This window comes from Pleurodeles waltl, chromosome 10 (assembly GCF_031143425.1).
Source record: "Pleurodeles waltl isolate 20211129_DDA chromosome 10, aPleWal1.hap1.20221129, whole genome shotgun sequence".
NCBI lineage: Eukaryota > Metazoa > Chordata > Amphibia > Caudata > Salamandridae > Pleurodeles > Pleurodeles waltl.
In genome coordinates, this window is record NC_090449.1 from 498,528,346 (window position 1) to 498,548,587 (window position 20,242).

The following is a 20,242-nucleotide window of genomic DNA, read 5'->3' on the forward strand; positions in this document are numbered from 1 at the left end:
CCTCTGTCCCCTCACGCAATTGGCAACATTCTGGTCCCTCCTGGGCCACAGCAGCATCCAAAAACCCTAACCGCGACCTTTGCAGCTAGCAAGGCTTGTTTGCGGTCTTTCTGCACGGAAACACTTCTGCGCGACTCTTCACGACGTGGGACATCCATCCTCCAAAGGGGAAGTTTCTAGCCCTTGTCGTTCTTGCAGAATCCACAGCTTCTACCATCCGGTGGCAGCTTCTTTGCACCCACAGCTGGCATTTCCTGGGCATCTGCCCACTCCCGACTTGATCGTGACTCTTGGACTTGGTCCCCTTGTTCCACAGGTACTCTTGTCAGGAAATCCATTGTTGTTGCATTGCTGGTGTTGTTGTTTCTGGCAGAATTCCCCTATCACGACTTCTGTGCTCTTTGGGGAACTTAGGTGCACTTTGCACCCACTTTTCAGGGTCTTGGGGTGGGCTATTTTTCTAACCCTCACTGTTTTCTTACAGTCCCAGCGACCCTCTACAAGGTCACATAGGTTTGGGGTCCATTCGTGGTTCGCATTCCACTTCTAGAGTATATGGTTTGTGTTGCCCCTATCCCTATGTGCCCCCATTGCATTCTATTGTGACTATACATTGTTTGCACTGTTTTCTATTGCTATTACTGCATATTTTGGTATTGTGTACATATATCTTGTGTATATTTGCTATCCTCATACTGAGGGTACTCACTGAGAAACTTTGGCATATTGTCATAAAAATAAAGTACCTTTATTTTTAGTATATCTGTGTATTGTGTTTTCTTATGATATTGTGCATATGACACTAGTGGTACTGTAGGAGCTTCACTCGTCTCCTAGTTCAGCCTAAGCTGCTCTGCTAAGCTACCTTTTCTATCAGCCTAAGCTGCTAGACACCCCTCTACACTAATAAGGGATACCTGGGCCTGGTGCAAGGTGTAAGTACCCCTTGGTACTCACTACAAGCCAGTCCAGCCTCCTACAGGGATATCCCAAGTTGTAAAGATGTCATTGATTGTTTCTATGACTTTATCATGAGTTGTTGAGGACAGTGCTTCCACCAACAGAAAATGGGAATACTCATCTATGATTACCATGAGAAACCTCTAACTAATACTATGTAGTTATCCTTAGCTACTCTACTCAAATACCTATTTATAGGGATAAATGAAAACACAACATCATGATTCGAGTAAAAGTACTGGATGTACTCCTGGTTATAGAATCTTGTTAGTAACAGACTACAACTTATTCCATATGGTAAAAGCAGAGTATGGTACGTAACCCCTTCCCCAACTGATGAAGGAATCTGCGTACACACATAACAATTCCTTGCATCCATCGTCTCAACATACTCGCTCTACAAGCGATAGAAGACATTAGAAGAAAGTTCTCCTTGCGCATTAGTATCCCCATGCAAATACGTCTTGTCTAACATAAACCTCTCTATTGCTGTTAGTGCAGTAATTGTCTTAAAAGCAGAAGTATGGTTGGCTTCACTCTTATCAAGAACAGACATACCCACAATCAACACCACGAACAATATCCCGCACATAATTGCCAAACCAATACTCATATATTTACAGAGCCTAGTATTCCTACCCTGCTGGTTATTGTTACTCATGATCTGTAAAGAATCAGAAAGCAGAAGAACATTTTAGAGAAATCTGCAGCAAAAATAAAAACAGACAACTCTTCTTTTAGCAGTTATTTACAGCTTTCAGTCTCACTCCCAGGACCCTTTGTCAAAATCGGTAAGCAGCTTGTCAAAATCAGGTTTCAAAAGTCAAATCAGGTTATCAATGTCTCTTCTGGTTACTTTCAACAGTTACTTTTCTAAAAAGAAATTCTCTCAGTTTGTTTCAACAGTTCAGTTCATCAGATTCCTTCAAGTGCCAAAATACTGACCTGGAATGTCTCTATCAAAACAAAAAGAAAAATATCTTGCTGCCATTCACTTGTAGTTGCATACGCCCATTCAGGACCTGCGTATCTTCGACTTGCTATTGTCTTTCTTTACAACTTTTGATCACCATTCAATTCTCTTTAACTTAGATCTTCTCTCCTTGTATCTACTTCCTCCTCGATTGTTGTTCCAACAGCCACTTCCCTTCCTTTTGCTTGTGCCTCCGGCCACCTATCTCCTTGCGGTGGACCCTTAGTCAGTGTTCTTTTCAGAGGCGAACTTGAAGCTTCTCCTTGCTCTATGGTGTTTTCTCTTGACGCACCTGCAACTGGTTCAGGAGGAGTCAGATCACAGTGACTTTGATCCACCTCAACTCCTTTCCCCTCTGGGTCTGGCAATTGCTCTGTTTGTCTCTCAAGATCGTCTGCTTCTGGGAAAGCCCTCCTCTGACTAGGCTCTCCTGTTGCCTCAATTGAGATAGGCTCTCTGTCACCCTCCGGAGGTCTTCTCCTTCATTTCTCAGAGGAGTGACTGAACCGTCCTCAACGTGCTCAGATCTGGTCTCAGTTCCTCTCTGTTCTCTTTCCTGACCTGGTACTTGTTTTGCTGTTGTTGGCACTCTCAAAAACTCTTCTTCACCATGATCCAGTGGACATGCCACTTTCTTCGTGTGACTGACATGGATCCAATTTGGAATTCCAGCGCACTTCACAGCTATGGTAGTTGTCAGAACTACCTGAAATGGTCCTTTCCAACAATGCTCCAAACACGTTTTCCTCACATGTTTCTGGACCACAACCCAGTCTCCGGCTCTCAGGTTGTGCCCTACGTCATGGATCGGTGGCAGTGTGGTGGCTTCCACCTAATGAGAGAAAGAGCGAACCACATCAGCCAGACCTTTGCAGTAGTCCGCCACCATTACATCTGTAATGTTGACATGTGCATTCGCAGGCACTGCTGGCAACCTCATGGCTCGGCCCATAAGGATCTAATGCGGTGACAATCCTGTTGGGTGTGTTTCTCGTTGACATCAAAACTAAAGGCAATGCACCAGGCCACTTCAAATGCGTGGATGCACACATCTTTGCAACTCTTGACTTCAAGGTACCATTCATCTGTTCCACTAGTCCTAATGCTGCAGGGCGGTAACTACAAGGCAACTTCTGCTTAATGTTTAATGCTGCACACAGTAATTTAACTACTTCATTGTTGAAGTGACTTCACCTATCTGATTCTAAAGAGATCGGAATCCCGAAATGTGGTATCAGTTCCCTAAGCAGTAGTTTCGCTACTGTGAGACTATTATTTCTTTGTGTAGGGTAAGCTTCAATCCAGTGACTAAAAATGAAAACAATCACCAACACATATCTCAAACCTCCACACACAGGCATCTCAATACAATTGATCTGCATTCTGCTGAATGGACCTCTTGCTCTTCCAATGTGGCTCAATTTAACCACTGTCCCTTTCCCTGTGTTTAATTATTGGCAAATGACACAACAATGGCAAACTGCTTCAGTCTAAACCTTGGGTTGAACCAATCATGTTTGAACAACCGAATCATGGCATCCCTCCCAACATGTGCTTGACCATGATAATACCTAGCCACGTGAGACAACAGACTATTAGGCAAGACCAACTGACCCTCTTCTGAAACCCACAATTCATCTTGTCTTTGCACACATTTCATTTTACTCCTTGAACGTTTTTCCTCCCTGTCAGCATTATTCTGCAACATTTTCAATTCCTCCAAAATGTCAATTACTTTCAATGCAAAACTTGGATATGTTTCGTCTTCTTCAGGTAACAATTCCCACATATCTTTGAACGATATACAGTTCAATGTGCAAAACCTTGCGACTTGATCCGCATATCCATTTCCCAATGATATAAAGTCCTGCAACTTCGGGTGTGCACTGCATTTCACCACGGCAATCTTTTCAGGCATTTGAATAGCATGTAACAATTCTTTAATCCTTTCTCTTTTTCTCACGGGTGAACAAGAAGAGGACATGAAACCTCTCTGTGACCACAACTGGCCAAAATCATGGACTATTCCAAATCCATACTGGCTATCCATATAGACTGTAACTTTCAGCTGAGCAGAAACATGGCACACTCTAATAAGGGCTACCAGTTCTGCCACTTGGGCAGAATACACTCCTCGAAGCCACAAAGCTTCTAAAATGCCAGTAATTGTGCACACAGCATATCCTGCTCTCAGTGACCCTGCATTGTCTCTTAGACAAGAACCATCAACAAAGATAATTTGGTCCTTTTCTTCCAATCGGGCATCTCTAATGTCAGGTCTCGGTTTTGTGCACAAGTCAGTTACTTCAAGACAATCATGCTTAATGTCTTCCACTTTTTCAATTTCAACATTTTCATTTGGAAGTAAGGTTGCTGGGTTCAGCACTGTACATCTTTTCAATGACACATTTGGTGACCCTAGAATATTCGTTTCATATGTGGTCAATCTCGCACCAGTCAAATATTGGGTTTTCGTCCTTGTGAGTAGAATCTAAATAGAGTGAGGGACCATTATAGTCAGGTGATGTCCCATCACAATGCCTTCTCACTGTGTAAGGCTTTGCCCAACTGTTGCAACTGCAAGCAAACAACCTGGTAAGGCTGTTGCAACTGGGTCTAAAGTAGCTGAAAAATATGATACTGGGCAGTTTACACCTCCATGGACCTGTGTCAAGACAGACAAAGAACATGCATCACGCTCATGACAAAACAATGTGAAAGGTTTTGTGTAGCCAGGCATACCCAAAGCTGGAGCCTTGCACAGACTCTCTCTCAATTCAGTGAATGCTTTCATTCCAGCCTGGTCTAACACTATGAGATCAGTGACTTCTTTGTGAGTCAGCTTCTGCAGTGGTCTCGAAATGACTGAAAAATTTGGAATCCATTGGTGACAGTAGCCTACCATCCTTAAAAACATCCTGACATCTCTCTGTGTAGTTGGGGGGTTTATCTGCAATATGGTCATAATCCTTACTCTGGATATCTTTCTTGATCCTTTCTCAATCTGGTGACCCAAATATTTCACTACCTTCTGACAATATTGCAACTTAAGCGGAAACATTTATATGACCATTCTTTCCTAAATGCTTCAACAGGGCAATTGCATCATACTTGCACACGTCCCTTGTTTTGGACGCAATCAGCAAGTCATCAATGTACTGCACCAAGGTTGATTGGAAAGGCAATTCCAATGACTCCAAATTCTTTTTCAAGATCTGATTGAATATGGAAGGTGACTCTGAAAACCCTTGAGGAATTCTGCACCAACAATAAATTTGATCCAGGAATTTATAACAAAAGAGAAATTGGCTATCCTCATGAAGAAGCACATATAAGAAGGCTTGCGACAAATCAATGACATTGAACCACTCAGCATCACATGGAATCTGGAACATTATCACAGCTGGATTTGGCACCACAGGACAATATTTGACCACCATCTCATTTATTTTTCTCAAGTCCTGGACAATTTGAACTTTCCCACAGGGCTTTTGCACACCCATTATTGGTGAATTACATGGGCTGCTCAATATTTCCTTCAAAACCCCTTGCTCTACAAAGTCTGCAATTATTTGGCGACCTTCATAAGGACATTTTGCGGCATGTGGTACTGCGGAAGTTAATTAAAAACTGCATTCGGTTTTATAGTTACTTTAACTGGCTCAACTCCCGTTATCAGACCTACTTCTTTTCCTGTCAAATCCCACACCTTCTCCTTAACCATTCCCTGTAAATCAGGATGAAGCTCCTTTACTGAGAACATCGGGAAAAATGTAATCAGAGGGTACTCCTCATTTGCAGTTTCACCCTCTATCTCTGGGGCTTGATCATCTTCATCATCGTTAGTCGCCTGAATCTCAATTACATCATTTGAACAGGTAATCGAGCACTTGGTCTTACACAGCAAGTCTCTTCCCAATAGGGATACCGGACTTGAATCACAGACTATGAATTTGTCCAATCCCTGAAAGTTGACAATTTTAACCTGAACTGGTTCTATAATTGGGTTTGTCAAATACTGATTTGCTACTCCTACAATGTCAACCAAGAATGAAACTCTGTGACTCATAACCTTTCCATTCCCATAGGGACCTCTCTGATCTACTTCTAAGGAAGTTGCAAGCACACATGGCTCCTCCTCTGAACTGTTGCTCATCCACTCATCATTTATTACATTCTCACTGTTGAATGGGAAGTGGTGCACTGTGTTATTACTTTGGTTAAGCCTCTGACCTGTGACCTGTTGAGAAAGCATCACCTGTTGCTGTTCCATTGGGGCTTGAGGTATTTGAATTTGCTGTCGAGGTACCATGGGAACTTACAGTTGCATTGGCTGCAACGGTGTCATTTGTACATGTGGCATTTGCAGCTGTTGTGTGGGTTGAAAATTCTGCCCTCGATTCACATTATTTTGAAATTTTGGATTAGGACTCTCACTCTCGGCCCTCTCATGTTCTGGAACAAATTGATGTCATTACTTTGCTGAATGACACATTCCGGCACCATCATCGGTCACTTCCGTTTCCAAAGTCCAACGGCTCCGCAAACGTGACATGGCAATAGGTTCTTCATTCCCTGTCCATCATTCTGAACCCCTACAGTACTCAAGTCTGGACTACGATTCATATTACCCCCATGACCTTTCCCTCTCATCTGGGGCTAAAACATCATGTTTCCCTGCTGCTGCAGTAACTGTTGTGGAAAATTCCCTTGCATTCCCGTTTGAGCAGCTTTAATCTGCATCTGCATCACCATTGCCTTCTCTTTCAGCTTTCTCTGCTTCAACTCACTCTCATCACTACAGTACTTTGCATAATGTAACACCTCATCAATCAATCAGTTTTGCTTGCCAGCATATCAAATGACTCCTAATCATCTGGCTAACTTCAGATCTCAACCCTTCCACAAATCTGAAACCAAAATGAATCATGTCTTTCGCCTCAATCGTCTCTGTAGCACTGTAATGCTTGAATGCCTGCAACAATCTCTCATAATATGCATGTATCAAATCCTTTGCTTTCTGAGCTGTCCTGCAAATCCTCTGCCAATAAATATTCTTGGGCGAAATTCTCGTTTTCAGAAATTCAATCACCTTATAATATTATTTCATTACCTCCAGAGACGGCGCACCTGTATTCTTGTCTCTCTCTGGTTTGCTTGTTGGCCAATCTACACTCCTCTTACACTCTATCCACAGATCAGCTGGAACCACTATCTCTAGCAACGTGTTCAAGTCCTCCCACAGGCACCTTGCAAGTTTCACAAACTTGTCTGTCTGCTGATACTACTCAACTGGCTTCTCTCTCAGTTTTGGATAATCATTTGTAAATGATAGATTGTCACTTCTGCTCCAAGGGACATGAAAAAAATTCCCTCCTTGAATCACTCTCATTGGTAAACTTTTCACTGGATGTGGGCTCTGCTGCACATTTGCAGTCAGCTCCACAGAATCCCTTTTCCTCTTGTCTCTTTTCTTTACCCATCTGCCTTTCCATTTGTCTAATGCTCCCCAAGTCTGGACACTTTGAAGCAATTCCTTAAGGTGTGCTTTCATTTCGGCAGATCTCATGTGTTGAAAATCTTTAGTCTCGAAATCTAATCTGTAACTCCTTTTCAAATGCTTTGTTTTCTCTATTTCTATGCCATACTTCTCTGCCCGGCCTGCTAGTTTCTGATGCACATTGCTCACTTCCCTTGTAATCTTCGGGCACAAATATCTCAAAGCTTCCTCTGTGTAGGATTCTAACCTGTTCACACCAATAGCTCCCTCAATTAGTTCACCCGCTTCCATGCTTAGCCTAGCATAATTCAAACACTCCTTTCCCTTAGGAGCACTCTGTGGGGTATTCAGCTTGTCTAACCATTCAGTCAACTGCTGAGTTGTCAAAGCTTGCAACAAAATGTTACTGGCTTGGACTGGTGGCACCTGCTGTGCAACTGCATTCGGGGTCTGCGGTGTCAAAAATGTCAAACTCTGGCTAACGTCTGACCCTACCATAGTATCTGGAAGTGCTATAAATGGACTAAGGTCCAACAATGATCTTGATCCGTCAAAAGTCTGTCCCACAGGAGAGACTACCCGAGCATTTTCATTATGTCCTCCCCTCATTACATTTTGGGACATGGTACCCTGTTCACCTACAGTAGGTTTCTTCTGTGCAAATAAGGGTACGGCTGGACCAACAGTAATAGGTAGCAATATAGCTTCTGGAGTTGGTCTGGCACTTACACTCTGTGGGAGAGTAACTCCCATGTTCTGATTCATCATCGGAGTCATATCTGCCTGTGTCCCTGTTACTGGAGTGAATCTTGGCATTACCTGCGGCTGCGCTTGGGGCAGTAAAAGTGGAGTTGGTTCCATCTGAACCAACATCGGTCTTGGGAAAGCCTGTTCCATAGGCATCACTAAGTTCAAAGTTGTTTCCATAATGGGGAAATCAAGGTAAATTCTCTGAACCTGTGAAGGTCACACCTGATTTTGCACTACAGGAGTAGTAGGCACATTAAGACCACCCTGCATTGCCTTCTGTGTCAGGCTAGCATTAACCTGCATCGGACTCACTGTCCCATTAACCTGTGTGTAGCCGGTTGTCTTCTGACACTGCTCCAACATCCGAGTGGCGCTGTTCGCGCGGCCGCGAGATCGGCGCCACTCGTTGCCCTGACGACCGGGGGGGCCGGCGTCGGTGACGTGACCCCAGATTTCCGGGTCTAGGAAACAGAAAAGAGAGAGGACGGACGAGAGCGGATGTCAGAGGAGCCGGACGCGGCCAACTTCCAAACGGACGAAACCACGGAGACGGAGAGCGGAGACCAGGAGGAACCCAAGACAAGAGCGGGAAACACAGATGGTTCGAGGGACGCCGGAGGCACGGAGAACCAGAAACGGAGTGAGGATACGCTGAAAAGCCGCCACGTCCCAGGAGGGGCGTGGCTCACCAAGGTACGGTCCTTTCTGAGGGACAACCAGCTAGTAAAACGGGAAAAGGGTGGCAGGAGGGGAGAGGGCAGGGACTGGGAGTAAGGGGTTGGAGAGGGGAGCAGCTGGGAGGGGGTAGGGAGGTGAGGAGAAAAGGAAGGACTGAGATAGCAGAAACAGTTCTATTGTGGGGTATAGATCTAATATTAAAGAGACCCTAAGCTTGACATTGCTCTCTCTGGCCAGACACCGAGGGTGACTGTAATCACGACCTACCATTCATACCTGTCCACACACACACCCGGGATTACTCTCTCTCTCTCTCTCTCTCTCCCCTTCTTACCTATCATTTTTACGCTCCCTATAAATACCTATCCTGACTTACCTTCCCTTTCGTTCCTTTCCGGTACGTCGGGAGAAGCATCAGAGGATCTCCGCCAGTCAAGCAGGGAGCTGGGAGAAAGACAAAGAGAGAATACGGACTAAGAGGACACCGATACACTGTGGCAATTATAAGAACCTTTAAATAAATACACCCTATCACTTACCTGAGTCTCAGAGTCCTTTCTATAACCTGCCCACTGTAACAATGGTGTCAGAAGTGGGATCTTAAAAGGTGATACGAAGGAGACCAGGAATCATGGGGGAAAAGCCTACTCTGGAGGAGATGATCCAGCAACTAGCCGAGGGGCAAAGGCACCTCCAGCTAGTATGGGAGGCGCACCAGAGAGAGGCCAAGGAAGACCGGGAAGCCTTACAGAGTGCACTAAAGAGCCAAGCCACCATCATGGCCAATAACCAATTAGTGCACGAGACAGCCCTACAGAAGTTGACGGATACCATTGTGGTGAGTAAGGTACACCCCAATGTCCCTAGTTCGGTCCTCCAGAAATTCCAAGACGGAGAGGATCCAGATGCGTTCTTCACGAACTTCGAACAAGTGGCTTCCTCTTCCCAATGGCCAGAAGAACGTTGGGGACAGTACATTGCACTGCTTTTAACCGGCATTCTACAAACAGCCTACCAAGCTGCTAACCCGGGAGGTACGACACCCTATAAAGAAATTAAAAGAAGTATACTAGAGAGGGTAGGCCATGATTCCGAATATTATAGGTTGAGATTTCGGAAGATCAAGTGGGGACAGGCTGAGGATCCCCGGACCTTCTACTTTAAAGTCAAGGACCTCGGGTTAAAATGGTTAGGACCCCTAGGAACGGAGAGGGAGGATGTAATTTAGGCAGTAATACTGGAACAATATCTGGAATCCCTTCCCTCATCCACTAGGAGTTGGATAAGACAACACCCTAATGTGAACACAGACATGGCAGTGGATTTGGCCTGTTTCTACCATAGATCAGTCGATTTTAAAAGTCCCAGTCCTAAGATAACAAGCAAAAAACCTATTGTACCCTATAAGTCTTTTCCCCAAAAGTTCCCAGAAGAGACAGGGCCTGGCTGCAGCGGAGATATCCCTCCCATGCAACAACCACAATGTTACAGCTGTGGGGAGTGGGGCCATATAGCCAGATTATGCCCAAGAAAAGGAGAAAGAGGGGAACCCATGGAAATTGGGGTCACCCGCGGAAGGGTCTTGTGCACAGGGAAGGGTACTCTCAAGTATAAACAAACCATTAAAATAAATGGACGGACTGTCCTAGCTCTTATAGACTTGTTAAGTTAAATTCGCTAAAACAACTTCCCAAATCCCTATTGGACATGTTCATACTTTGTCCAATAAAACAAAAACTCCAAATCTATGAATTCTACCATTACTCCATTCACATGTCGCTGATTGGTCTTTCCTTCAATGTCCTCATCATCCGGCTCGTCAGGTAACAATATTGTTGCAGCTTCTACTCCAGTCAGTGTCTCCATTGTTCGCCTTCTGAGAAAGTCAGCCTTACACACATTACACCCAAAATGTTACATTAGCAAGAACAGCATCTTCTAGCAATCGGTTCTCATGAGAAACTTCTCAGCTGTGAGCACATTTACACAATACAATGGAAAATCACAGTTTAACTCTCTAGGACAGCCATTTATTAAACGTTAAGAAATACAGCTTGACATGAGGCCTGGCAACTAGGCCAAGACCTTCGCTAAGTTAAGGCCTACAATTAATAAAGCTAAAACATAATGCATAACCTATAATATGACATTTTACTACATTAGTCAAACATATATTCAGTATTTCATATTAATAATTATTAGCAACTACACTTTGTGAATGTTGGCAGCCACTCATCGCAATCACATTTTCAAATGCGTGCATTCTTTTTCTACCTTACTATGCTTTCCACACAAATCCATTACTCAGAATACATAGACACCTATTAATATTTTTTATTAAAACACCTGCGCTAGCACCTTTCACTTCTGCCTCTCAGGTTGACCTGACCTTTGTCCCAAAAACCGGGACATTTATTTATAAATAATATAGCGTTCACAGGCTTAACCAATCTTTGCCCCAAAAATGGGGACATTTATTTAAAATAAAAGCCTCGGGACACCGGGACAGTCCCCTGAAAACAGGGACTGCCCGGGAGAAATCCGGGACCTCTAGTCACCATACATTTAACCGCTTCTGTGCCTTGGACGAGATGATCTCGTCCAAGGCTACAGTTCCCCTGTGCCTTGGACGAGATCATCTCGTCCATGGCACAGGGGAACTTGGGGGCGCGCTAGCGCGCCCCCCGTACACCCCCCTCCCCCCCCAAGTCGGGGATGGAAAGGGAAGACCTTCCCCTTCCACCCCCGACCCCCCCCCCCACCCCCCCCCCCCTGTGAGATCAGCGCGCGCGCGCGCGCTGATGTGTCACAGGGGCCTCCCTCGTCGCGCTGGAAGCTCTGCTTCCAGCGCGATTGAAAAAGAAATGCAAAAGCATTTCTTTTTCAATCACTTGGGAGGCCCGGAGGGGCTTCAAAGGGAAGGAAAAGTATTTCCTTCCCTTTGAAGTCCCTCCGAGGGTTTCAAAAGCCGGATTGCTTGCACTCCGGCTTTTGAAACCCCACTAGACACCAGGGATTTTTTTTTTTTTTCATTGAAATTGACAAAAGGGAGCGACCCCTTGGGCAAGGGTCGCTCCCAGGAGGGGCATTTTTTTGAAAAGGCCTTTTCTGCCCCCCCTGGGGGCAGATCGGCCTTATTAGGCCGATCTGCCCCCAGGGGGGGCAGAAACCTCTAGGCACCAGGGACCATATTTTTTTTTCTTTTTTTTTATTGAGGTGGGGAGCGACCCCTTAGGCAAGGGTCGCTCCCCTTGGGGGAAAATTATATTTTGGCCATTTCTGCCCCCCTTGGGGGCAGATTGGCCTATTTTGATGAGGCCAATCTGCCCCCAAGGGGGGTAGAAACCACTAGACACCAGGGATTTTTTTTTTTTTTTATTGTTATTGACAAAAGGGAGCGACCCCTTGGGCAAGGGTCGCTCCCAGGGGGGGCATATTTTCGGGAACGCCTTTTCTGCCCCCCCCTGGGGGCAGATCGGCCTACTATTAGGCCGATCTGCCCCCAGGGGGGGCAGAAACCTCTAGGCACCAGGGACTTTTTTTTTTTTTCTTTTTTTTATGTTTCATTTTTTTTTTTTTTGGTGGGGAGTGACCCCTTAGGCAAGGGTCGCTCCCCTTGGGGGAAAGTTATATTTTGCCCATTTCTGCCCCCCTTGGGGGCAGATTGGCCTATTTTGATGAGGCCAATCTGCCCCCAAGGGGGGTAGAAACCACTAGACACTAGGGAGTTTTTTCTTTGCGTGAATTTCACGCAAAGTGAGCGACCCCTAAGGCAAGGGTCGCTCCCTGGGGGGGAGGGCAATTTATTTTAGGCCATTTCTGCCCCCCCTGGGGGCAGATCGGCCTATTATTAGGCCGATCTGCCCCCAGGGGGGGAAGAAACCTCTAGGCGCCAGGGCAATTTTTTTTTTGTGTTTTTTTTTTTTGTTGTTTCTTTTTTTAGAGATGGGGAGCGACCCATCAGGCAAGGGTCGCTCCCCTGGGGGGGCAAATTGTATTTAGACCATTTCTGCCCCCCTGGGGGCAGATTGGCCAATTTTAGGTCAATCTGCCCCCAAGGGGGCAGAAACCACTAGGCACCGGGGATTTGTTTTTTGGCGCCAATGTCACGCAGGGGGAGCGACCCCGTAGGCAAGGGTCGCTCCCGGGGGGGGGGGGTGGGGGTTTGGGGGGCAAATTTATTTTAGGCCATTTCTGCCCCCCCGGGGGACAGATCGGCCTATTATTAGGCCGAACTGCCCCCGGGGGGGGTGGCAGAACACTCTAGGCACCAGGGCAATTTTTTTTTTGTGTTTTTTTTTTTCGTTGTTTCTTTTTTTAGAGATGGGGAGCGACCCATCAGGCAAGGGTCGCTCCCCTGGGGGGGCAAATTGTATTTAGACCATTTCTGCCCCCCTGGAGGCAGATTGGCCAATTTTAGGTCAATCTGCCAATGTCACGCAGGGGGAGCAACCCCGTAGGCAAGGGTCGCTCCCGGGGGGGGGTGGGTGTTGGGGGGGCAAATTTATTTTAGGCCATTTCTGCCCCCCCGGGGGGCAGATCGGCCTATTATTAGGCCGATCTGCCCCCGGGGGGGGAAACCTCTAGGCGCCAGGGGAATTTTTCTTTGTTTTTTTTTTTAGAGATGGGGAGCGACCCATCAGGCAAAAGTCGCTCCCCTGGGGGACAAATTGTATTTAGGCCATTTCTGCCCCCCTTGGGGGCAGATTGGCTGAGTTTAGGTCAACCTGCCCCCAAGGGGGCAGAAACCACTAGGCACCGGGGATTTGTTTTTTGGTGCCAATGTCACGCAGGGGGAGCGACCCCGTAGGCAAGGGTCGCTCCCGGCGGGGGAGGGTGGGGGTTGGGGGGGCAAATTTATTTTAGGGCATTTCTGCCCCCCCCCCTGGGGCCGGCTGAGCTACAGGCCAAACACCACAGGTAGGCACCTTGCAAAAAACACCTCTGTTTTCTGTGAAAAAATATGTTGTGTCCACGTTGTGTTTTGGGCCCTTTCCTTTTGTGGGCGCTAGGCCTACCCACAGAAGTGATGTACCATTTTTATCGAGAGACTTAGGGGAACGCTGGGTGGAAGGAAATTTGTGGCTCCTCTCAGATTCCAGAACTTTCTGTCACCGAAATGAGAGGAAAAAGTGTTTTTTGGGCCAAATTTTGATGTTTGCAAAGGATTCTGGGTAACATAACCTGGTCAGAGCCCCGCAAGTCACCCCATCTTGGATTCCCCTGGGTTTCTAGTTTTCAAAAATGCACTGGTTTGCTAGGTTTCCTCAGGTGCCGGCTGAGCTACAGGCCAAAATCCACAAGTAGGCACTGCTTTTTATAAAAAAATGTGATGTGTCCACGTTGTGTTTTGGGCCCTTTCCTTTCGTGGGCGCTAGTCCTACCCACACAAGTGAGGTATCATTTTTATCGGGAGACTTGGGGGAACGCTGGGTAGAAGGAAATTTGTGGCTCCTCTCAGATTCCAGAACTTTCTGTCACCGAAATGAGAGGAAAAAGTGTTTTTTGGGCCAAATTTTGATGTTTGCAAAGGATTCTGGGTAACATAACCTGGTCAGAGCCCCGCAAGTCACCCCATCTTGGATTCCCCTGGGTTTCTAGTTTTCAAAAATGCACTGGTTTGCTAGGTTTCCTCAGGTGTCGGCTGAGCTACAGGCCAAAATCCACAGGTAGGCACTGCTTTTTATAAAAAAATGTGATGTGTCCACGTTGTGTTTTGGGCCCTTTCCTTTCGTGGGCGCTAGTCCTACCCACACAAGTGATGTACCATTTTTATCGAGAGACTTAGGGGAACGCTGGGTGGAAGGAAATTTGTGGCTCCTCTCAGATTCCAGAACTTTCTGTCACCGAAATGAGAGGAAAAAGTGTTTTTTGGGCCAAATTTTGATGTTTGCAAAGGATTCTGGGTAACATAACCTGGTCAGAGCCCCGCAAGTCACCCCATCTTGGATTCCCCTGGGTTTCTAGTTTTCAAAAATGCACTGGTTTGCTAGGTTTCCTCAGGTGTCGGCTGAGCTACAGGCCAAAATCCACAGGTAGGCACTGCTTTTTATAAAAAAATGTGATGTGTCCACATTGTGTTTTGGGCCCTTTCCTTTCGTGGGCGCTAGTCCTACCCACACAAGTGAGGTATCATTTTTATCGGGAGACTTGGGGGAACGCTGGGTAGAAGGAAATTTGTGGCTCCTCTCAGATTCCAGAACTTTCTGCCACAGAAATGTGAGTAACATGTGTATTTTTAGCCAAATTTTGAGGTTTGCAAAGGATTCTGGGTAACAGAACCTGGTCCGAGCCCCGCAATTCACCCCTCCTTGGATTCCCCTAGGTCTCTAGTTTTCAGAAATGCACAGGCTTGGTAGGTTTCCCTAGGTGCCGGCTGAGCTAGAGGCCAAAATCTACAGGTAGGCACTTCGCAAAAAACACCTCTGTTTTTTTTCAAAATTTAGGATGTGTCCACGTTGCGCTTTGGGGTGTTTCCTGTCGCCGGCGCTAGGCCTACCCACGCAAGTGAGGTATCATTTTTAGCGGGAGACTTGGGGGAACGCTGGGTGGAAGGAAATTTGTAGCTCCTCTCAGATTCCAGAACTTTCTGCCACAGAAATGTGAGGGACATGTGTTTTTTTAGCCAAATTTTGAGGTTTGCAAAGGATTCTGGGTAACAGAACCTGGTCCGAGCCCCGCAAGTCACCCCTCCTTGGATTCCCCTAGGTCTCTAGTTTTCAGAAATGCACAGGTTTGGTAGGTTTCCCTAGGTGCCGGCTGAGCTAGAGGCCAAAATCTACAGGTAGGCACTTCGCAAAAAACACCTCTGTTTTTTTCCAAAATTTAGGATGTGTCCACGTTGCGCTTTGGGGTGTTTCCTGTCGCCGGCGCTAGGCCTACCCATGCAAGTGAGGTATCATTTTTATCGGGAGACTTGGGGGAACGCTGGGTGGAAGGAAATTTGTAGCTCCTCTCAGATTCCAGAACTTTCTGCCACAGAAATGTGAGGGACATGTGTTTTTTTAGCCAAATTTTGAGGTTTGCAAAGGATTCTGGGTAACAGAACCTGGTCCGAGCCCCGCAAGTCACCCCTCCTTGGATTCCCCTAGGTCTCTAGTTTTCAGAAATGCACAGGTTTGGTAGGTTTCCCTAGGTGCCGGCTGAGCTAGAGGCCAAAATTTACAGGTAGGCACTTCGCAAAAAACACCTCTGTTTTTTTCCAAAATTTAGGATGTGTCCACGTTGCGCTTTGGGGTGTTTCCTGTCGCCGGCGCTAGGCCTACCCATGCAAGTGAGGTATCATTTTTATCGGGAGACTTGGGGGAACGCTGGGTGGAAGGAAATTTGTAGCTCCTCTCAGATTCCAGAACTTTCTGCCACAGAAATGTGAGGGACATGTGTTTTTTTAGCCAAATTTTGAGGTTTGCAAAGGATTCTGGGTAACAGAACCTGGTCCGAGCCCCGCAAGTCACCCCTCCTTGGATTCCCCTAGGTCTCTAGTTTTCAGAAATGCACAGGTTTGGTAGGTTTCCCTAGGTGCCGGCTGAGCTAGAGGCCAAAATCTACAGGTAGGCACTTCGCAAAAAACACCTCTGTTTTTTTCCAAAATTTAGGATGTGTCCACGTTGCGCTTTGGGGTGTTTCCTGTCGCCGGCGCTAGGCCTACCCACGCAAGTGAGGTATCATTTTTATCGGGAGACTTGGGGGAACGCTGGGTGGAAGGAATTTTGTAGCTCCTCTCAGATTCCAGAACTTTCTGCCACAGAAATGTGAGGGACATGTGTTTTTATAGCCAAATGTTGAGGTTTGCAAATGATTCTGGGTAACAGAACCTGGTCCGAGCCCCGCAAGTCACCCCTCCTTGGATTCCCCTAGGTCTCTAGTTTTCAGAAATGCACAGGTTTGGTAGGTTTCCCTAGGTGCCGGCTGAGCTAGAGGCCAAAATCTACAGGTAGGCACTTCGCAAAAAACACCTCTGTTTTCTCCCAAAATTGTCGATGTGTCCACGTTGCGCTTTGGGGCGTTTCCTGTCGCGGGCGCTAGGCCTACCCACGCAAGTGAGGTATCATTTTTATCGGGAGACTTGGGGGAACATAGATTAGCAAAACAAGTGCTATTGCCCCTTGTCTTTCTCTACATTTTTTCCTTCCAAATATAGGAGAGTGTGTAAAAAAGACATCTATTTGAGAAATTCCCTATAATTCACATGCTTGTATGGTCACCCCGGAATTCAGAGATGTGCAAATAACCACTGCTCCTCAGCACCTTATCTTGTGCCCTTTTTGGAAATGCAAAGGTTTTCTTGATAGCAATTTTTTACTCTTTATATTTCAGCAAATGAATTGCTGTATACCCGGTATAGAATGAAAACGCACTGCAGGGTGCAGCTCATTTATTGGCTCTGGGTTCCTCGGGTTCTTGATGAACCTACAAGCCCTATATATCCCCGCAACCAGAGGAGTCCAGCAGACGTAAAGGTATATTGCTTTCCATAATCTGACATTGCAGGGAAAAGTTACAGAGTAAAACATAGAGAAAAATTGATGTCTTTTTCACCTCAATTTCAATATTTTTCTTTTTCAGCTGTTATTTTCTGTAGGAAACCCTTGAAGGATCTACACAAATGACCCCTTGCTGAATTCAGAATTTTGTCTACTTTTCAGAAATGGTTAGGTTTTTGGGATCCAGCATTGGTTTCATGCCCATTCCTGTCACTGACTGGAAGGAGGCTGAAAGCACAAAAAATTGCAAAAATGGGGTATGCCCCAGTAAAATGCCAAAATTGTGTTGAAAAATTGGGTTTTCTGATTCAAGTCTGCCTGTTCCTGAAAGCTAGGAAGCTGCTGAGTTTAGCACTACAAACCCTTTGTTGATGCCATTTTCGGGGGGAAATCCACAAGCCTTCTTCTGCAGCCACTTTTTCCATTTTTTTTAAAAAAAACGAAATTTTCACTGTATTTTGGCCAATTTCTTGGCCTCCTTCAAGGGAACCCACAAAGTCTGGGTACCTCTAGAATCCCTAGGATGTTGGAAAAAAAAGGACGCAAATTTGGCTTGGTTAGCTTATGTGAACAAAAAGTTATGAGGGCCTAAGCGCGAACTGCCCCAAATAGGCAAAAAAAAGGCCTGGCACAGGAGGGGGAAAAGGCCTGGCAGCGAAGGGGTTAAAGCACTGACTCAGCGACTCCGAGAGTGTACGAGCAACGGTTAAATCCGTGTTCTTTGGCAGCTAGCCAGACGTTAGGAGAAGAGCTTTGTTTTTCTCCCTTTTCTATGTCCACGCTTTCAGGGAACATCTTGGAGCGTTCATGCGCAGTAGCCTTGTCCATCCTTCTTCGATGTCTATGCCTTAAAGTTCGCGTCGGACTGCGCATGCGTAACCTCCACGGTCTTGTGGTACCGAGGCGCCAGTTGTAGAGATTGTTCAGCAGACATGAAACAAAGGCAACCCGGACTGGTGCCGCCAGGCAGCGGATGCAACGGCAGCAGCGAGAGCGGCGCGAGGCAACCGGGGGGTGCGCGGCGGAGGCGGCGTAGGCGAGGGGGCGCACGGGAGCCTGACGAACCGGAGGAGAGCAGCAGCCCAGCTGCCCGGGCCCCCGAGCAGGAGGCCGCCCAGCCAGGCGAAGACGATGAAGAGGAAGATGGTGAGACTAGCCCTGCAGTTCTTGGGGAAGAGGAGGACGAAGAAGAGGAGGATGAGGTAGATGAGGAGGAAGACGAGGAATCTGGATCACCGCCCGAAGATAACCCCTTGGCGCCTCCCGCGCCCCCTGCAGCTGCCCGCAAGAAGGACGGGGGTCCCAGCACCAAGCACTGGGAGAGCCCTGATACTCTGGCACTCTTGGAGCCTGTACGGGCCTGGCTGGGCAAGCACTATAAGAAGGTGATGGTTCTTAATTTACAGTGGGCTTGGAATACCTATGGAGGCGGGGGCTGGCATCCACAAAGGATAGCATCTAGTACTTAGAGATCCGTGGGAGTTTGTGACAGAAGTGGAGGCAGGTATGTCTTGATCAGATATTCTATCGATCATCGGAGATTCATGATGACCCACTTTGCCTCCAGAGGAACTTTCTGATGCACATTACAGTCTAATCGCGTATCCTTAGCCTCCCGCCAGCACCACATACATACATGCACGCAATCTATATAATTATAGACTCCAGAAGGTTAGGCACACGCATCTTCTAAACCGCACGCTGGCATTCCATTAATGCTGAGTACACAACTGTCCGCATTCTGCTTGTTATTGGGTTAAGGGTATAGCTTCTTCGTTTCTGTCGGTTGTTACGTTTCGTGGACGCATTTCGGTATCTATAAACCGTACATACTGGTCGCTGATGAGTTTATTACCAGATTAGTGCATTTTCACTTTAACGCGGTGGTCTTCAAACTTTTTTACGCCCCCACCCCACTGCGGTCCCACTTCAGAATTAATCCCCAGTATTCTATTAAATTGATCATGTTTAAACATTTTTAGACTTATTTAAATATTGCAGTTAAATTGTTACCGTTTTATAAATGCATTCAATACATGAGTGATAAACCTACATTCTGGTTAGAAAAGCCTTACTAACGCGTAAACGTATCCAAAGTATAATTATTAGAAATGGAGGTGGGGCTTTGAAGAGTATTTGGCTATAAATGACAACATATGTCGGTTATGCCCCATTACGGAGTGGCCTACTGCTGCTAATTTGTTTCTGCTTAAAACAAAGCACTGCTATCAACATAATGATTCTTTTGGTAAGAACATCCACGCGCCCCCCCCCCCGCCCTGTGTTATTTGAGGCCCCCAATCTAAAGACCTCTGCTTTGACGCCTTCTCACTGATTTTAATTTTATGTTTTCAGTATTTGCATACATTTATATACCTCTTGCCGTCTTTGAGTGCTAAAGCTCTTGCCTACATTGGTAACATGCTACATCTTGTTTGGTGTGTGGTTAACCCATTCGCTGCCAGACCTTTCTACTCATGTGGCAGGCCTTTTTTTGATTATTTGGGGCAGTTCGCGCTTAGGCCCTCATAACCTTTTGTCCACATAAGCCACCCACGCCAAATTTGTGTCCTTTTTTTCCCAACATCCTAGGGATTCTAGAGGTACCCAGACTTTGTGGGTTCCCCTGAAGGAGACCAAGAAATTAGCCAAAATACTGCGAAAATTTATTTTAAAAAAAAAATGGGAAAAAGGGCTGCAGAAGAAGGCTTGTGTTTTTCCCCCTGAAAATGGCATCCACAAAGGGTTTGCATTGCTAAAATCACCATCTTCCCAGCTTTCAGGAACAGGCAGACTTGAATCAGAAAACCACATTTTTCAACACAATGTTGGCATTTTACTGGGACATACCCCATTTTTACTATTTGTTTTGTGCTTTGAGCCTCCTTCCAGTTAGTG

General features: G+C 46.3%; 1 protein-coding gene across 5 annotated transcripts in view; it reads left to right on the top strand.

The window, feature by feature from the left end:
- The first annotated feature begins 18,194 nt into the window (after positions 1-18,194).
- SMARCC1 (SWI/SNF related BAF chromatin remodeling complex subunit C1) overlaps positions 18,195-20,242 on the top strand; it is an 845,345-nt gene continuing 843,297 nt past the window's right edge. For all 5 annotated transcript variants that reach the window (XM_069210868.1, XM_069210871.1, XM_069210870.1 and 2 more), the window contains exon 1: positions 18,195-18,729. In XM_069210868.1, coding sequence (XP_069066969.1) covers positions 18,277-18,729 — 453 coding nt within the window. In that variant the 5' untranslated portion in view covers positions 18,195-18,276. The remainder of the gene's footprint in view (positions 18,730-20,242) is intronic.